Source organism: Leptonotus elevatus, chromosome 5 (assembly GCF_054856555.1).
Source record: "Leptonotus elevatus isolate MCC_2025b chromosome 5, RoL_Lele_1.0, whole genome shotgun sequence".
Lineage (NCBI taxonomy): Eukaryota > Metazoa > Chordata > Actinopteri > Syngnathiformes > Syngnathidae > Leptonotus > Leptonotus elevatus.
The window spans coordinates 242,376-258,436 of NC_141243.1; the positions used below are offsets into that span (position 1 = coordinate 242,376).

Here is a 16,061-nt window from a genome sequence, read left to right on the forward strand (position 1 = left end):
TGACGTAAGAGGAAACCAGGGACTCTTCTTCCGGGTGAGGGTCGCGCTCAAACTCGATTCGCGCGCGCACTCCCGGAAGTAGAACAAGCCGAAGAGGACGCTCGCATGTGTGCCAAGCAAGGTAAACAAACAAACAAAAATAAAAGAATAATGAAAACCAAAAAAACAGGCTTTGTCCTCGCTGGCTCCCTTTGGCGTGTTTTGTCGGACGGACCTGAAGGGTTTGGAGCCTTTTAGCTGCTTGTTGGGTCGCCTCGCCAACTGCTCCGATCCGTTTTGGTGGCCGTGTTCGTAAAGGGACTTTTCGGCGACTCTTTGGACTTCGTGACAAATGTGCTCACTGTTTCGTGTTAAATCCGACGCCTGTTTTCAGAGGAGATGCATTAACTTGCGACTTGAAATGCTACCATGGCCAAGCTCGCAACTTCACTCGGATTTTTTTGCACCTGACGCTGAGGATTTTTTTTACACGCGCGACGATCAGCGATCAACATCTGAAAAAAAGTGGAAAGTCGAGTCGCAAATCCATCCAAGTCGGGGTTTTGTTTTGAATCCCAACAAGTTCCCTTTTTTATGGTTAGTGGAGCAGTGGTTTTAAACCAAGTAAAACATTCCACCGATGGCTAGTTTTACTTTCTGACGTCCTTGCATGATGCTCGTTGTGGAAGTAATTTTCAAAATTCAAATAACATATTCGTAAATTGAAATCGCATATTCGTTTGGCGTATCATCTCAGAGCTCGAGTTACCTCCGCGAGGTTTGAAGATATGAGAAGAAAATCAGATGCGCGTGAAGGCGAGTCTGCCGTGATGGTTTTGTTCAACTCGTCCGCCACTGATGGGTTCCTGCATCCTGACCACATCGCGCCACGTGCTCCCAAAAACAAAGGAAACGTTTCCAAAGCCATTTTGCTGAGGCCTAAACTTTGTTTGTGCAATTTGCAGGTGTCCCCGATGTCCCAAAAGATTGCGCAAGAGGGGGACCAGCCCCAGTCGGCGTCGCAGTCCACGCTGTCCCCGCCCCTGCTGTCCCCGCCCCTGCTGTCCCCGCCCCTGCTGTCCCCGTCGCAGGCCCAGGCCAAGTCCCAGGGCGGCTCCGCTTCGTCTTCCAGCGGCCCGACGTCAGGCAGCCAGTCGTCCAGCGGCTCGGGGACGACGCTCAGCAGCGTGGACACGCTTCCCGTCACCTTGCCGTCCGTCCCCGAGGAGCCCGAAAGTCAACCTTGGGGACGCCTGCTGCCCATGCAGTACGGCTTTCGCGCTCACGGCAAGTTCTTCTTCAGGCCTTCCCGCGTGCATGTTGATGGTGGAAGCGTGTGATTGGACTATTCCGTCCCAAGCATTTCATTGGCTACGTGGACAGAAGCCGTTCATCATTCATGTCGGCGAGTCGGACGGTGGTTTGACGCCAAATCCGATTGATGCTGCACAACAATGGCGGCCGTTTCCTGTCCAAAGCGGCCGGCCTCGTTCCTCGCGTTGGCAATTGGTCACGTTGTCATAATATTCCTTTTGTGGCATTTTTTTGTTCCTCGTCACATAATCCCGATGTTTGTTTCTTGTTTTTCAGATTGCGTGGCGGATGAATATTTGTTCGGCCGCGACCCCAAATGCAATTACGTCCTGGACGACCCCGATCACAAAGGGTCCTTGCGCTTCCGAATCTACAGCAAGAAACACTTCCGGATCTTCAGGGTACTTCCGATCCCAACACGCCGCGGCAAATGCCGGATTTTCAGACCGTCGCATGGCCTTGAAAAAGACCCGCCTTTTTCCGATCCTCTTCATTTGGCACCTCAAGAATAAATCCGATCTTTTGTTTGTTTACTTGAGGCCAAAGACGGCCAAATGTGATCGGGACTTTTCTTTTTTCCTTTCCCGAGCTCAGGAGGGCTGCGAGGTGTTTGTTCAAGACCTGAGTAACAACGGGACCTTTGTTGACGGCAACAAAATCGGACGCGGCAAGAAGCTTCCTCTGGTCAACAACGCCGTGCTGGCGCTGGCGGAGCATCGCAACAAAGGTAAGCGGCGAGGCGGCGGCCGGCCCGCGATCACGTGACGTGACGAGCGTGCTGGTCTTCGGCCAGTGTTTGTCTTCATCGACCTGATGTCTGACCAAGAGTCGTCGTTGCCCGGCGAGCTCCGCCAGAAGTATCTGCTGACGCGGCAGATCGGCACGTGAGTGCCATTGCCCGCCGCCGCCGCCGCCGCCTGCCTGCCGCTTTCCTGCCGTGTCACTTCCTGCCAATGTGTGTGTTTCAGAGGCGTGTGCGGCCAAGTCAAACTTGCCTTTGAGCGGTCCACCTGCAAAAAGTTTGCGGTGAAAATAATCAACAAGAACAACTTCAAGTCCGAAGGGGCGAGTGTTGGCGTTCCTCTGGTTGGTCGGCGCGTTCCCACGCTCGTTATCTGACTCTTGTGCTCGTCCATTCCCAGACGGCCACCAGAAACGCTCAAACCGAGATCGAAATTCTTCGCCGCATTGATCACGTGAGACTTTTTTTCTTTCTTTTTGAATTGACAACTTGTTGTCAGCGAGCATGCGTGTCGCACATGTATGTCATGTGACGCGCGGTGGTCCTGCCTCCGTGGCGGGCGGGCGGGCGTCCGTCACGTTGCCGTCGCGGTCTTTAAAAGGAAAAGGAGAGCGACCGATGGCTGGACTCGGCTTTTGCTCCTCGCGGCTCGAGAGGGTTCGTGTCTGGCGAGCGGCCCGGCGTGATGGCGCGACTCGCCCCGCCTCAAAACCGTCACATTCCATTTGCTGCCGTGGGAACCTTTGGCGGACGAAGGTCAGCGTCGCAACATTCAAAAGACGACGAAAGTTTCTTCGGTTGAGTTTGAAAGGACGCGCATACGCCACTTACACGCCGTCGGGAGACATCGGGCCACCGGCGGCCATCTTACGTTGCCTCTCACCAAAGCCGCCTATCTTGCGGTCGCAATTTTGATTTCTTAAATCGATTTGATTTCCATTCACAAGAGTTCCGTTTGATTTGAGGTTGACTTCCCCCCCGATTGGTGCCATTTCAATTTGAGCCAATATCGATTAAGGAACATCAATTCTTCTTCAATGTCAAGGACATCGTAAAAGAAAAAACTCCACAAAACTCCACAAACAATAAATTCCAAATCAAATGTTGCAAATGCAGCAACTGCTTAAAAAAATTAGTTTATTCATGAACGTGTTACGCAAACATTGACATCAGCAAGGATGATATGAAAACATTTTCATAATTCTAATTCAATAATTGTAATGATAAAAAGGACCCATTTGCTCCCAAAAACGTATAAATATGTTCTATTTTAACATTTGTACATATCTATTATATAGAACTGAAGCGAGTACCTGAAGCAATGGTAGTTATTACAAAAGCAGCCGGTAGGTGGCAGCAGAGTATAAGAGATCAACCCGGGCCATGTTGCAACAAGCTTTTTCCCCCGCACAGTTTGAATTAAACAGATTTGTGAATAATCATGAAACGTTGCTATATTCTCATGCTAATTGCTGCAAAACGGAAACGGATAGAAATATACTTATTTTTCTTATGACAGAAGAGACTCTCACCTTTCTTCTGGTCGCTTCCATGTCGGGACGCACGACAATGCTGATTCATTAAACCCATTTATTTTGTCAATATCCTGAAAGCGAGGGAGCAGACGGACGTGCGTAATGGAGTGACGGTCAATTAAGAACCCGCTTCAACCTTCAGTGAAGAAAGCTCGTACCCGTCTCTTGACGGCGTCCCGGTATTTGTGTCCTCGGCCAAATAGGAAGCGCTTAAGTGTCGATTCCCGGCAGAGGGCGGTCCGTAACCACGCGCAGTTCGTGTTCAAAATGGATTCACTTCAAAACATCAACTTTCCAACGGCTGAAATGGTTCGAATCAGCGCTTGTCCCGTTGGACGTTTTTCCAATGACAGGTGACGGCCCACCCATAATGCACCGCGCTGCCGAGATGCGCACTTTGCTTTTAGCGGCTGCCGTCCGTCCTTCCGTCCGTCCGTCCGTCCGTCCGTCCGTGGAGTCTTTTGGATGCCACTTTGCCGCTCTGCTTTGTCTTCTCAGCCGTGCCTCATCAAGACGGAGGACTTGTACCACACGGACGACACTTACTTCATCGTCTTAGAGCTGTGAGTGCGTGCGCGTGCGTGCGTGCGCGTGCGTGCGTGCGTGCGCGCCTTTGCTAACGGCGTCATGTGACAGGATGGAGGGCGGCGAGCTGTTCCAGCGTCTCAAATGTCAACAGCGACTGAGCGAGGCCACGGCCAAACTTTACTTCTACCAAATGTTGAAAGCCGTGCAGGTGAGACGGCGACCGGCGACCGACGCTCGGCCAAGTCACTCTGTGTGTTGACATGCGTGTGCGTGCGTGTGTAGTACCTGCACAGCCAGGGCATCATCCACCGGGACCTGAAACCGGAGAACATCCTCCTGTCGTCGCAGGAGGACGAGTGTCTCATCAAGGTTGGTGCGCGCGCGCGCGCCGCCACGGCAACCCCCGGAGCAAGTCACGTGACCTGTGCGTGTGCGTGTGCGCACGCCAGGTGACGGACTTCAACCAATCACGGATCCTGGAGGAAGCGGCCCTGATGAGGACCTTGTGCGGGACGCCGTCCTACCTGGCGCCCGAAGTGTTGACGCACGCCACCACCGGCGGTTACGGCCTGCCCGTCGACGCTTGGAGTCTCGGCGTGCTCCTCTTCGTCTGGTAACGTGTGTCGATCCACACGCGTGTGCGAGTGCACCGTTTGACAAAGAGCTCAAGGAGCCATCTTGTTATTATCAGCAAAACTGTGTCATGTGATCATCGCGACCCAAGCTAACGTTAGCTTTGTTATCTTTCCTGTTCATTTTATCCGCCATTTTTTCATTTCGGCTCAGTTTTACGCTTGTTAGTTTTTATCATTAACCTCATCTCGTTTTTATTAGTTGATTAACTCTTTGACTGCCAGACGTTTTCAGAAAAGGGATGCCGCCAGTGCCAGCCGATTTAAGCATTTTGACTGATTTTCAAGGTCCACAGAAAATGTTCTGTTTGGACTATGGAAACACACGTACTACCAAATGAAAGATTGGACTTTCATCTTTCATCAGAAAAAAAGAGTTTGTTTCTACCTTATTCCGTTCTTTAGTAATCAACAATAGAAAATGGTTAGTTGCATCCGATTTCGCTTGTTTTGAACTCAAATACGGAGAAATCAAGCTTTTAGTGAAACGATATTATTTCATGCATTCTAGTGAATTTGACACTTCTTTTTGTCCATGAATGATGCCACAAACACCTAAATAGTGCTTTACTTCTATAAAACACTACCACCAAGAATGAAAAAGTGTTTTTTGATAGCAAAATACGTTTATTTACATTCAACAGTGTAACAATTTGACAACAATTTGGCAAACTATTTACAAATGTGTGCAACTGTGGTGCTATTTACAAATATGTGGATGTTTCAACGACAGTTTTTCTTTGTGTAACACTCTCCTGCGTGCAAGGAGACGCAACAGCATTTGCATGATCCATTTTATCCACTCCATTCATGGTGGCATCGTAGTCCAGAAACAGTGTCTTCTCCGTGATCAGACTGTACCCGCTCCTCCGATGAATATGCATTGGACTCGGGGTACTCTTCATTGTCCGATCGAATGTCCGCTTGTGCAGCTCCGCGTTTTCCGGCCTTAGCAGCGCTAGCCGCGCTAGCCGCGCGTAGCCGGTGAGGCTTACAACGTGATCGTAAACACGTCCAGGCTTCCAACTTTGGCGTCAAACTCGCAGTCATCATCATCATCATCATCAATCTGCATTGGTCGATGCCAACTCTCCATCGCCCGATCGAATGTCCGCTTGTGCAGAAGTACCCGGCCGGCTATTGTGCGCGTTTTCCGGCCTTAGCAGCGCTAGCCGCGCTAGCCGCGCGTAGCCGGTGAGGCTTACAACGTGATCGTAAACACGTCCAGGCTTCCAACTTTGGCGTAGAGCTCGTTGTCATCATCATCGTTGACATCAATCTGCATTGGTCGATGCCAACTCTCCATCGCCCGATCGAATGTCCACTTGTGCAGAAGTACCCGGCCGGCTATTGTGCGCGTTTTCCGGCCTTAGCAGCGCTAGCCGCGCTAGCCGCGCGTAGCCGGTGAGGCTTACTACGTGATAGTAACAGGCCAAAGCTTCCAACTTTGGCGTAGAGCTCGTTGTCATCATCATCGTTGACATCAATGCGCTTTTTAGTATTGATTGATGCTTTCCGTCTTTGAAAAAAATGCTCAAGCGTGAGCTGCTTGTAACCGGTTGCTTGGTCAAGCCATTGTGGCTTGGATCAGCCATTGTCTCCTCAACACTCTAGCTCCGCCTCACGTCTTCTACTGACGCCCACGGTGGGCGGCCCATCCAACCTTGTGCAAAGAGAGTCATCGCTGCCCTCTAGGGGCCAAAACGAGTCTTTGACTAATCAGATCAGCCTGATTCTTTCAGCACAGCTGCCCAAGGCTTTCCTGCACCCGTTTTTGAAAAAAAAAAAAAAAAACATAGGGGACGTCTTTTAACGTCCTCGGCGCCCTTCCCTAGGTTTATGCTAAACGTTTTATAACGTTTATGGCAGTCAAAGAGTTAAAAACAAAAAAAAATTTGTCCAAGTAAACATCTTCTTGCTGCTCAACTTTTTTTTTTCTCACCTAATTGGCAACTCGGCCACATTTAAAAAAGAAAAAAGAAGAAGATCGGCACTTTTTGACAATTGCCTTTTTCTGGCTTACACCGAGTCTGTTAATGTGTGTGCGTGTGTTGACATTTTGCGCACAGCCTGTGCGGGTACCCGCCGTTCCACGAGAACTTCTCGGAGCTGTCGGTGAGCGAGCAGATCGCGCGAGGCCACTTCACCATTTTGCCGGCCAAGTGGCAGCACGTGTCCGACCAAGGTGACCTCCTCACCTTCGTCCTCCTCATCTTCGACTTTCATCGCTGCCTTCATCATTGGCGGCCGCCGTGTTGTGTGTGTGCGTGCGTGCATGTGTAAAAGCCAAGGACGTGGTGCGGAAGCTGCTGGTGGTGGCGCCCGCCGACAGGATGACCATCGACGATGCGCTCCAGCACGCCTGGATGCAGGTCCTCCTCGTCGCCGTGGCAATTGGCAGCATCAGCAACAGCGGGACATTCAAACGGGGTCGTGTGCGTGTGCGTGTGCGTGTGTGTGTGTGTGTGCGTGTGCGCGCGCATTCGCAGGACCCGGTGATGTTGGAGAAAGCCCACCGGCTGATGTACCCGGCGACTGATGCTGAGCATGTTGCCATGGTAACCACACACACGCATATTTGGGTGACGTAGCAAAATGTTGGCAAGAAATGCTAACTTCCATAGCATGTTAGCAGACTTTGCGATCCACTGCAATTGTAACGTGAATGCTTGTCAGCCGCGTGTGCGTGCGCGTGCGCGACTCGCGTGTGCGTGCGCGACTCGCGTGTGCGTGCGCGTGCGCGACTCGCGTGTGCGTCATCTCATGAGTAAGCGACGGTGAACTTTTGAGGTCCGAGCAAGACGTGAGCAAGTGGCATTTGTTGCCGTACACGTTTGAAAGCTCGAGTGGAAGAAAAGATCACGTCAGACGCCAAATCCGAGATTACAGAACTTGAGCAGAAGTCAACAATAACCACAACTCAAACTGAAAGAACATTTTTGCCAATAAAATCAAATGAAACTTTCTTTTTATTAATTTTTTTACAAAACTACTACAACCAACTAGAATCTTTTGCGATGGCAGGAGGCGGAGCCAGCATCATTATCGTCAAGGAAACGACCACGAGAAGACCGAGATGATGAGCGGCGTCCTGCCAAACAAGCCCCGCCCACTGGAACGCCATAAAGCAGGGCTGGCGAGATCCGGTCCTCGGGGCCGGAGTCCTGCAGGTTTTGGATATTTCCCTTCTTCAGCAAGCTCTGAATACGCCTGATAATGATTCTGTTGATTGGAATCAGCTGCAGGTTCGAGTAGCCAAACCTCTCGAACCTGCAGCACTCCGCGCAGCCTCCAGGACCGCAGTTTGACATCCCGTCTTGAAGCATGCAAATGTTTCCCAATAAAGTCTGTTTTTGTTGTTGCTGCTGCTTCACGATGTCACTTCCTGTTCTGGGCAGGATTGTTGACAGCCAATCACAGTTGACATGCTGTCTGATGGCGGGTGGTGAGAAATGGCGTGCTCAGAGGCCCATTAAGAATTCATACGTTAGGCTTGGGCGAGTAACGATACTGGGTATTAGTTGAAGGTAACACTACTCAATACTCTTGTGTCCATTTATGATCTAAAGACTAGAAAGTTGTCACGAATTGAATGCAATTTGAAGGGGAAATTGATATCTTAGAATATCTTTAAAAGTTCTGCCATTGTTTTGGGTTTTTTTTTTTTGTATCAAAGGTACTCGGAAAAAAAAGACAAAATACAAATGTGTGACCTCTCATGCTCACTTGTACACAACAGAATTCCGCTCACAAAAAGTTGATTTGTTTTTCGAGGAGGATTGTAAGCAAAATGCTTGCTTGTGTTTTCAAAGCGACGACGATTTTCAAAAGGTACGTACGAAGCGAGTCGAGTCAACTTGCGCGAGGAAGCGACTGACAGCGTGGTTTGCCTTGGCGGGCCACGTCAAATGTACACAAATGTACAGCAGGTGGCGGTAGTGCAGCTAAAGGCTGCCTTGCTAGCAGAAGGGAGAAACGACGAAGACCCGAAGGCGGATGTCGTCCGCGCCACAAGGAGGCGGCGAGACGCGCAGGAAGGATTTGCTTTCCGCTCCACATGTTTGACAAGGTAACGATGGATGACGTCACAACACCTCAAGCGTTTAATTGAATTGGCCGTTTTTTTGTTTGTTTTTTAAAGTTTGATGTTGTTGCTGCTCGTGTGTCAGAAAGAGCAGGAAAAAGGCCAGACTCGCGTCGGCAAACGCGAGCTAACTTGTTCGTCAGCCTCTCGAATGTCATCACAAGTACGAAAGTCGTCCATCTTGACGAATTGTATTCGGCCTCTTTGAACTTGTTTTCATAAAGGCGCCACTTTGGACTTATTCGCGAGTAAACGTACGTACGTAGTGCGTGCCAGCTTATTGCAAATCCACAGATTTTGAGTCAAGTATTAGTTTATTAAAAGGACTGTGCAGTAACATTAAGAAGATGGCCGCACCTGATTTAGCACAATGCTAGTTTCAAATGCGCATTTCATAATCATGTCCTTTTTCTTTTTGCACGAGTTTCAATATAAACAGCGTTTTAGCTGAATGGCTTCCAAGTCACGTGACCTGAAACTCGTGGTGGGATGAAAGTGCTGTACCTGTCTCATGAAATACGTACGCCTCGTTTTCCCATTTCCAATATGTTCTATAATACACTTAGCTTGTTAAATCGATAGCTTCCAATTGATGTGACCTATTGACCCCAAAGAGTGCAGGATGCTTGACACATTTATTTGTAGACAAAACAAATGAAAATGTGTTTGATTGTATTTTCGCAGAGCCGCCGAGTTGCGCGCTCCTGGCACTTGGCAGTAGTGTTCCGATACTGGAATCGGCAGAGGCCCCGATACTGCATTAAAACAGTGGTATCGGTACTAACAAGTAACATGCCGATACCATTCATTGTGACGCCAATATAGGACTTTGTGTGCATCATTTTGTGTCTTGCTCGTGCACGAACATTCACTGATGTGCGACGTGTTCACTGCATGCCGAGCTAAGATATCCGATTGGCCCTTGAATGCTATGAACCAATGGCGGGACAGCTTTTTCACGTTGAGAAAAACTTGGCATCGGCCGATATGCAAAGCTGGGTATCAGTATCGGGGGCCCAAAAACGGTATCGGAACAACACTACTTGGCAGCCTTCCAAGCGTCCAACAAAACATGGCGATGACGTCATCACTGACGAGAGTCGCCGATAGCGTCGAGTCCGTGTCCGGTTTGTGGAATCGGTTTGTCGGTCGTGTTGATGTGTTTTCCGTCTCAGAAGCACAAAAACCTTCATTCTTGTGTACGTAACGCAGTCCTTCCACCAACATGTTTGGAGCTTTTGCTGTGCTGTGATTACTCATCCACTACAGTAGGTGGCAGTAGTGCTGAGACTGCAGAGGTGTATTGACAAAAACAAATGACATGATTTATTAGCGCTAACAAATTCAATCTTTGCAGGACGATTATGATTTTAATCCATTTTAATCTAATAAACTCAGCAAACATTTATTTAAAGGTTTCGTTGTTTCAAACATAAATAATTAACAAGCACTGAAATAATGAACGCATCGGCCGCCGTAGCCTCAATGTCGTCCTCGCAATTGTCTGCCGTTTGACGTGATGAGAATTGAGGGGACGGATGGTGGGCGTGTCCTCTGGCTTTTCCAACCGCCCTTCACGCTGCGTGAAAGTACGAGCGGAACGAGCGCACGTCACGACGCCACTCGTACCGAAGCATCCTCATCCCCGAGATGACAAAATGTTGCCTTGAAGGAAGCCGGCCAAGCGCTAACGTCAGCTCCTCCCCCAAAAACGCAGGCCAGCCTTTGAAACGCAACCGCCGGCCGGCCGCCGTGACGTCATGCGGACCGATAGCGAGCGTTCGGCGGGGTCGCGCCATCCGCCCACACGTCCCGCTGACGCTCCAGGAGGTGCGAAGCCGCCGCCGCCGCTTGGCGCTCGCTGGCGTCTCGCTGGCTCTCTTGGCCCGTGCTGACGGCGTTTGTGCTTTCGCGTGCAGTTTTCCCTCCTGAGCAGCAGGAGGCAGCAGAGACGCCGCACGCCAGCAAAACATCGCAGGTGACCCCAAAACGTCGCGGCAGTGCTCGCCGCGCGTTGGCTAAACGGCCGCTTTTTTTGCGCGTGCCGGCTGCAGAGCGCGGCTTCGCTGGAGGTCACCATCCGGCGCCGGGACCGCACCAGACGCTTCAACATGGCCGGCACGCGAGCGGCGGGGGCGGGGCTTCGCTGTCACATGTGCGCGGTCGCCTGTCACTCCATGCAGGTGAGGAACCACTCAGAAATATTTCAAACCTAACTTCAGATTGATGTCATTTTTGGACATGACTTTTTCTTTGGGACATCATTTCAACACAAAAATACCAAATAAAGATGATATGATCCATATTCTTTGATCTAATAAAGCCTTTTTATTTGAAATGCATAATCCTCAGGCTTATGTATTTAGTCTTAGTAAGGACATTTTTGCTATCATTTTTAGTTTTGTAAACATAAAATGTTGTTTCAGTTAGTTTAATTTTTTTTATTTTTGTTTTTATGTTGTGAACGAAATTGTTTTGGGGATTTTATTTTGACTTTTTTCATTAACTAAAACAACCTTGGTGAGGACACGCCCCCTCTGCGTGTGCGTGCGTGCAGATGTTTGTGGAGCACATGAGCAGCTCCGCCCACGTGAGCAAATGGAAGGAGATGACGCGCTCCGTCAGCGTCATCGCGCACACGCTCACAAACAGGTAGGACGCGCGCGCGTGCGCACACGCTGTGTGATGACGTTGCGCGTGTGTCCAGCAGGCGGCGCCGCTGGTGCGACACGTGTCGGAGTCACTTCAGCGATGATGTCATCAGCCATCGACGAACCAAACAACACAAAGTGAGCGTTGATGGTTTTTGGTGTCTTTGTTTTGTTTTTGTTGACGATATCCCGAGAAATCGTTTCAATTCTATTGATATTGTATTGATTCTCTTTCAACGTTGATATTTGAGAAGGTTGTGCGTGTGAGATCATGACGCGCGCGTGTGCACGCAGGAGCGCAAACGTGCATCGCGGCCGTTCTGCGCGACGTGCCGCCGTCACTTGAAGACGCCCAGGAAGTTTGTGGAGCACATGAAGTCCGACCAGCACAAGCGCCAGGTCAGAGGTCGTGCGCGTGCGCGTGCGCGCGCGCGCGCGCGCGCGTGTCGGGAAGCTGACGTGACGCTGGCGCGTGTCCCGGCAGGCGCGCGTGAAGAAGGCTCAGGAGGAGGAGCTTATCACCGTGGACGCCATTGACTGCTTTGAGGACCAGCCCAAGCAGGAAGTGGAATTTGCACCAGAGGCCACGCCCACTCGCTTGCCAGGTGAATTTGACACCCAAAAATGGAATCGCCATCATCCGATGCATTTTCCCTTTCCAGACCGATATCGAGTCATAAAACCATGAATGCATTCTTTTTTTAAAATCTGTTTTTCACATTAATTCATAAGAAAATAGAATTAAAAAAAAAAAAAAGTTTATTTTTTGTGTGTATTTTACTGTTGCATGAATTTAAAAATGTTTTCTTACATTTTTGAAAAAAAGAGCTGCACTCATTCAGAATCTTTGGAATTTAGATTTCCAATGATTGAATTAAAATAATCAATTATTTTCTTAAACCGTTTTTTTTTAATAACTCTTATTCCTCCTTTTGAATTTTGAAAAGTGTGTTGTTGTCAAATATATCCAAAAGGCTGAAGGTGTTTAATCGAGGTGAAAAAAGTTGAAGGTTTTTTGCAAGCAGACAAAAATCATTTTGTGTTTTTGGGCTTGAGAACTTGTGGCGCTTTTTTGTCTTGGGATTTGTTTGAACGTTGACGTGTGCCTCCGCAGGTGAGGCAACGACCCGGGCGGACGGACGCGGTAGCGGCGCTCATCCCTTAATCCCGCCTCCTCATCCCTTAATCCCGCCTCCGCCTCCTGGGCCGCCCGCTCTCGTCCTTCCTCCGCTTCCACGCAAAGTACGGCAAAAAAGGACTCTGCCATCCGCGGAGCGACTTGTTACCAGGAGCGGCTCCCAAAAAACTGCCGCTAGCTCCGCCCCCAACACGTGCGGAATGTAAGTACAAGGTCAACAGGTCAAAAGTATCAGCGGGTCAGATCAGACGACTTTCATTCCACAAGTTGAACAAATACTAACGAGAGTGAGAATTTAAAAAGTTAGTCCATAAATGTTTGAAAGTCCACAAGCAAATGTTTGAGAGCCGTCGAAAGGAATCGGCGAGCAAACGAATCGTCAAGTCGTCGTGTGGAGACATTTTCAATTGACAATTGTCGAAATGCTCGCATTTCACTCATTGTAGTCTTTGATGAAAGAAGACGGACGGATGAATCCAAATACCACATTTGCAAACTTGACTTTGGCAAACAATCACTGATTAATAAACAGTAATGGGGGGGGGGGGGTTATTTTGTTATACACATTCATGCCAAATTAAAATGAATCTGATTCGTCCATTAATCGGCAGATTCATTGATTGTAAAAATAATTGATAGTGACAGCTGTGATTTTTAGAGGGAGGCGGCACGTCTTTGTGTTGCCATGGAAACCGCAGGCGCCGTCAAACGCGCGGTTTCCCGTTTGATTGTCAAGAAGGCGTTTGCACACCTTTTGGCTTGTCAGTGGGAGGAGCTTGACAACAATGAGGCAAAACTGCCAGCAGATGGCACTGGTGCACCATTTTCCATGCGCCAAGTCATCAGCTGGCCAAAACTGACAACATTCAAAATAAATGGATAAAAGTGAAAAGAAAAACGGATATAAAAAAATAGATAATTCAAATGTATTTATTTATGTGTATGTGTGTGTATATATATATTAATTTTTTGGATTTAATTTTCGAATCATTTTTTGTATCCATTTTTATTTTCACTTTTAGTGTTTGTTTTTTTTGCCATTTATTTATTTAGAATTTTGGCAGTTTTGGTCCTCCATACCAACTGACTATCCAATCAATTAATCTTGATCAATAAATGTAAAAGTGTCCACATTTTCGGCCTCCCAGCAGGAAAACGTTGTCACATTTTTCTCGTCGTCCATGAAAGGCCAAATTGGCTTGAATCCAAATAGAAAATCTAAATATAGATATGTTGTTAGTTTTGCCATCATCATCATCATCATCATCATGTCTCAGGTGTGACGCCACTGAACATTTTGACCAAATGTTGTCTTCAATGCGTTTTTTGAGAAAAACTGCGTGCGTTGGTGCGCGCGCACGTGCGCGTGCTCTGTATGACGGCGTGAAAGACAAGATGGAAGCCAAATGTTTGAGCGACGCGTCAAGGACGAGCGCCAATCAGGACTTGTATTGATTTGTCCAAAAAGCTGCGGACACGCGTAACCTTGGCCGTGCGGACATTTTGTGTCTTTTTTGGGAAATGCATTTTTGGGGCTGCTCTTTCTTTATCAAATGTTGTGACGCCAGAAGCAATTTGAGAAAAAAAATCATTCGCTTCCAATTTGCTTCTTCAAGGAAATATTCATCAAGATGATTTTGCTCACAATCACGATTAGGACCTTCGTTATTTTTTTGGGGTCCAAAACAAGGAAATGTTTAAATGTCAAAAAAAAAGAAGACAAATCCGTTTCTTGGATGAAACTAAAATGATGACATTTGGTATTTATTTACAATAAAATCAACGATGTGTCAACGTAGTCATTGAAATTGGATGAATTTCGTTCTCGGCAATCAAATGCTTTTGCTTTTTGCCCTTTGAAATGTTTTCATGTCTTTATTTTGTGCGCTCCAACATGTCGAGGTCACGAATGTCGCAAAAGCGCCGAACGAGCTCTTTGCTCGTCGTCTCTCCATCTCAGTCGCCTCTTTTGTCATGGACGAGCCATTAAATCCAAGGACGCGCGTGCGCGCGCACTCTTGCGTCCTTGCCGTCCTTCAAACGCGCGCGCGCGCGCCTTCAACTTCCCTCCCCACGAACGCGCAGGCGACTTTATAGGCTGCCTTCCGCAACTTGACTTTTTGCTGGATGACAACTTTTGTGCACGCACGTGCGCGTCTGTGCCAACTGTGTGTGTGTGTGTGTGTGTGTGTCATCTGTCAAGGAGCGTGTGTGTCTTGTGAAAGTGTGCAAATGTGTGTACGCGTGCACGGCGCAGCATACTCGGGAAAGGCGCCCCCCCCCCCCAAAGGAAGTGACATGTTAGTGAGTGGCAGGCCCCGCCCCCCACCCCCGTTCCCGTCCCATCCCGGACGCCCCGCGAGGCCGATCAAGCGCTCCCTCGTCGGCTAACCTGCAATTAGACGCAATTAGCGGCAATTAGCTTGCAGCGCTAACGTGACGTTGACGCTAATCGTCAAGTTTTGACGTCATGTCGCAAGCGCCAAAGTTTACCACACACCGTAAAAAACGGATAGAATGGAATTTGACCTTTTATTTGACATCTTTTTCTGTATTTTAAAAAATCAAATGCCATGAAATCCCTTTAAGTGTCAAAATGAGTCGTTTATAGCGCTTGCGTCCGAATCCACAAGGGCGGGTCCCAATTTGTCGGCGCCGCGCCACAGCACGCGCGGACTTCTTGACGAATGGGTCGTCAATGCTGCTTGTCGAGCGCGTTGGCCGACAATCCATTCATTTGTAAATCAGTTGTGCGTGCGTGCGTCGCGCCGGCAGTGACGTCACACAGCCGACTAATTCGGCCTTCGTGGGACCCGCCCTTGTGAATTTGGACGCAGGCACAGAGGGTTTGGCCGACTGTGATTGGTCACCTGCTGGTCACATGACATCCGGACGCCATCTTGTCACCCACTCGCCTTCCCGCCAAACGAGTGAATCTGGTCACGGTCGCCATCGAGCGGCCGACGAGCAAAACGAAACTAAAGAAAGCAAGCCAAGAGCACAAGTTGCGTCTCGCTACCTATTTTCATCTCGCCGAGTTGTTGAACAAATGCAGACGGCATTCGAGCATTGAAAGGAATCGGTACCGGTGGCGTTTTTTCCCGCTGGAGCCAGTGGCGACGTAAGATGGCCGCCACTGGCTTCAATCTGAACCTCGGCGACGTCCACACGCGAGTTCTTTTGGAAGGAAAAGCTCGCGGCTCCTGAATGACGGGATTTCTTTCAAACGGCGTTTCATGCTGAATGTAAACAAAGCGCCGCCATTTTGAACGTTAGGACTGACACGAGTGACGTCGCGGCCAATGGATCGCACGCTTGCTTTCCAAAAAAGAAAGTGGGCGTGGCTTGCCGGGCTGGACAAGCGGCGCCCCGTTTTCCATTTCCTGGTCGTACAACAGCCGCCAGTGGTATCGGCAGATCCTCAGTGGTATCGGCCATCATCGTGAGTATCGATACCT

The 16,061-nt window shown here is 49.0% G+C and overlaps 2 protein-coding genes across 4 annotated transcripts; both read left to right on the forward strand.

Moving 5' to 3' along the window:
- The first annotated feature begins 17 nt into the window (after positions 1-17).
- chek2 (checkpoint kinase 2) lies at positions 18-8,091 on the forward strand. 2 transcript variants are annotated; one of them, XM_086075118.1, is made up of 15 exons: positions 18-121; positions 945-1,266; positions 1,570-1,694; positions 1,888-2,020; positions 2,087-2,177; positions 2,262-2,358; positions 2,436-2,489; positions 4,069-4,133; positions 4,207-4,306; positions 4,381-4,467; positions 4,548-4,711; positions 6,800-6,915; positions 7,017-7,102; positions 7,220-7,288; positions 7,755-8,091. In XM_086075118.1, exons 2-15 carry the CDS (start codon positions 954-956, stop codon positions 7,854-7,856), a joined length of 1,602 nt encoding a protein of 533 aa, XP_085931244.1. In that variant the 5' UTR covers positions 18-121; positions 945-953; the 3' UTR covers positions 7,857-8,091. The 2 variants fall into 2 exon arrangements, with proteins under 2 accessions (XP_085931244.1, XP_085931245.1); XM_086075119.1 differs by lacking the exon at positions 6,800-6,915 and having other exon boundaries at positions 4,548-4,634; positions 7,043-7,102.
- Positions 8,092-8,623: 532 nt separating this feature from the next.
- On the forward strand, positions 8,624-14,401 carry LOC147173126 (uncharacterized). 2 transcript variants are annotated; one of them, XM_086075127.1, is made up of 9 exons: positions 8,624-8,799; positions 10,532-10,644; positions 10,734-10,792; positions 10,869-10,997; positions 11,372-11,466; positions 11,525-11,603; positions 11,760-11,864; positions 11,950-12,070; positions 12,580-14,401. In XM_086075127.1, the coding sequence occupies exons 1-9, from the start codon at positions 8,639-8,641 to the stop codon at positions 12,807-12,809; spliced, it is 1,092 nt and encodes a 363-aa protein (XP_085931253.1). In that variant the 5' UTR covers positions 8,624-8,638; the 3' UTR covers positions 12,810-14,401. The 2 variants fall into 2 exon arrangements, with proteins under 2 accessions (XP_085931253.1, XP_085931254.1); XM_086075128.1 differs by lacking the exon at positions 8,624-8,799 and adding an exon at positions 8,815-8,977.
- The last annotated feature ends 1,660 nt before the right edge of the window (positions 14,402-16,061 follow it).

Coding starts and splice junctions, on each gene's coding strand:
- chek2 (XM_086075118.1), top strand. CDS start 954: ATGTCCCAAAAGATTGCGCAAGAGGGGGACCAGCCCCAGTCGGCGTCG. Junction 1,695..1,887: donor AACACTTCCGGATCTTCAGG/GTACTTCCGATC, acceptor TCCCGAGCTCAG/GAGGGCTGCGAGGTGTTTGT. Junction 4,468..4,547: donor AGGACGAGTGTCTCATCAAG/GTTGGTGCGCGC, acceptor TGCGCACGCCAG/GTGACGGACTTCAACCAATC.
- LOC147173126 (XM_086075127.1), top strand. CDS start 8,639: ATGTACACAAATGTACAGCAGGTGGCGGTAGTGCAGCTAAAGGCTGCC. Junction 10,998..11,371: donor TCGCCTGTCACTCCATGCAG/GTGAGGAACCAC, acceptor GCGTGCGTGCAG/ATGTTTGTGGAGCACATGAG. Junction 11,604..11,759: donor GACGAACCAAACAACACAAA/GTGAGCGTTGAT, acceptor GTGTGCACGCAG/GAGCGCAAACGTGCATCGCG.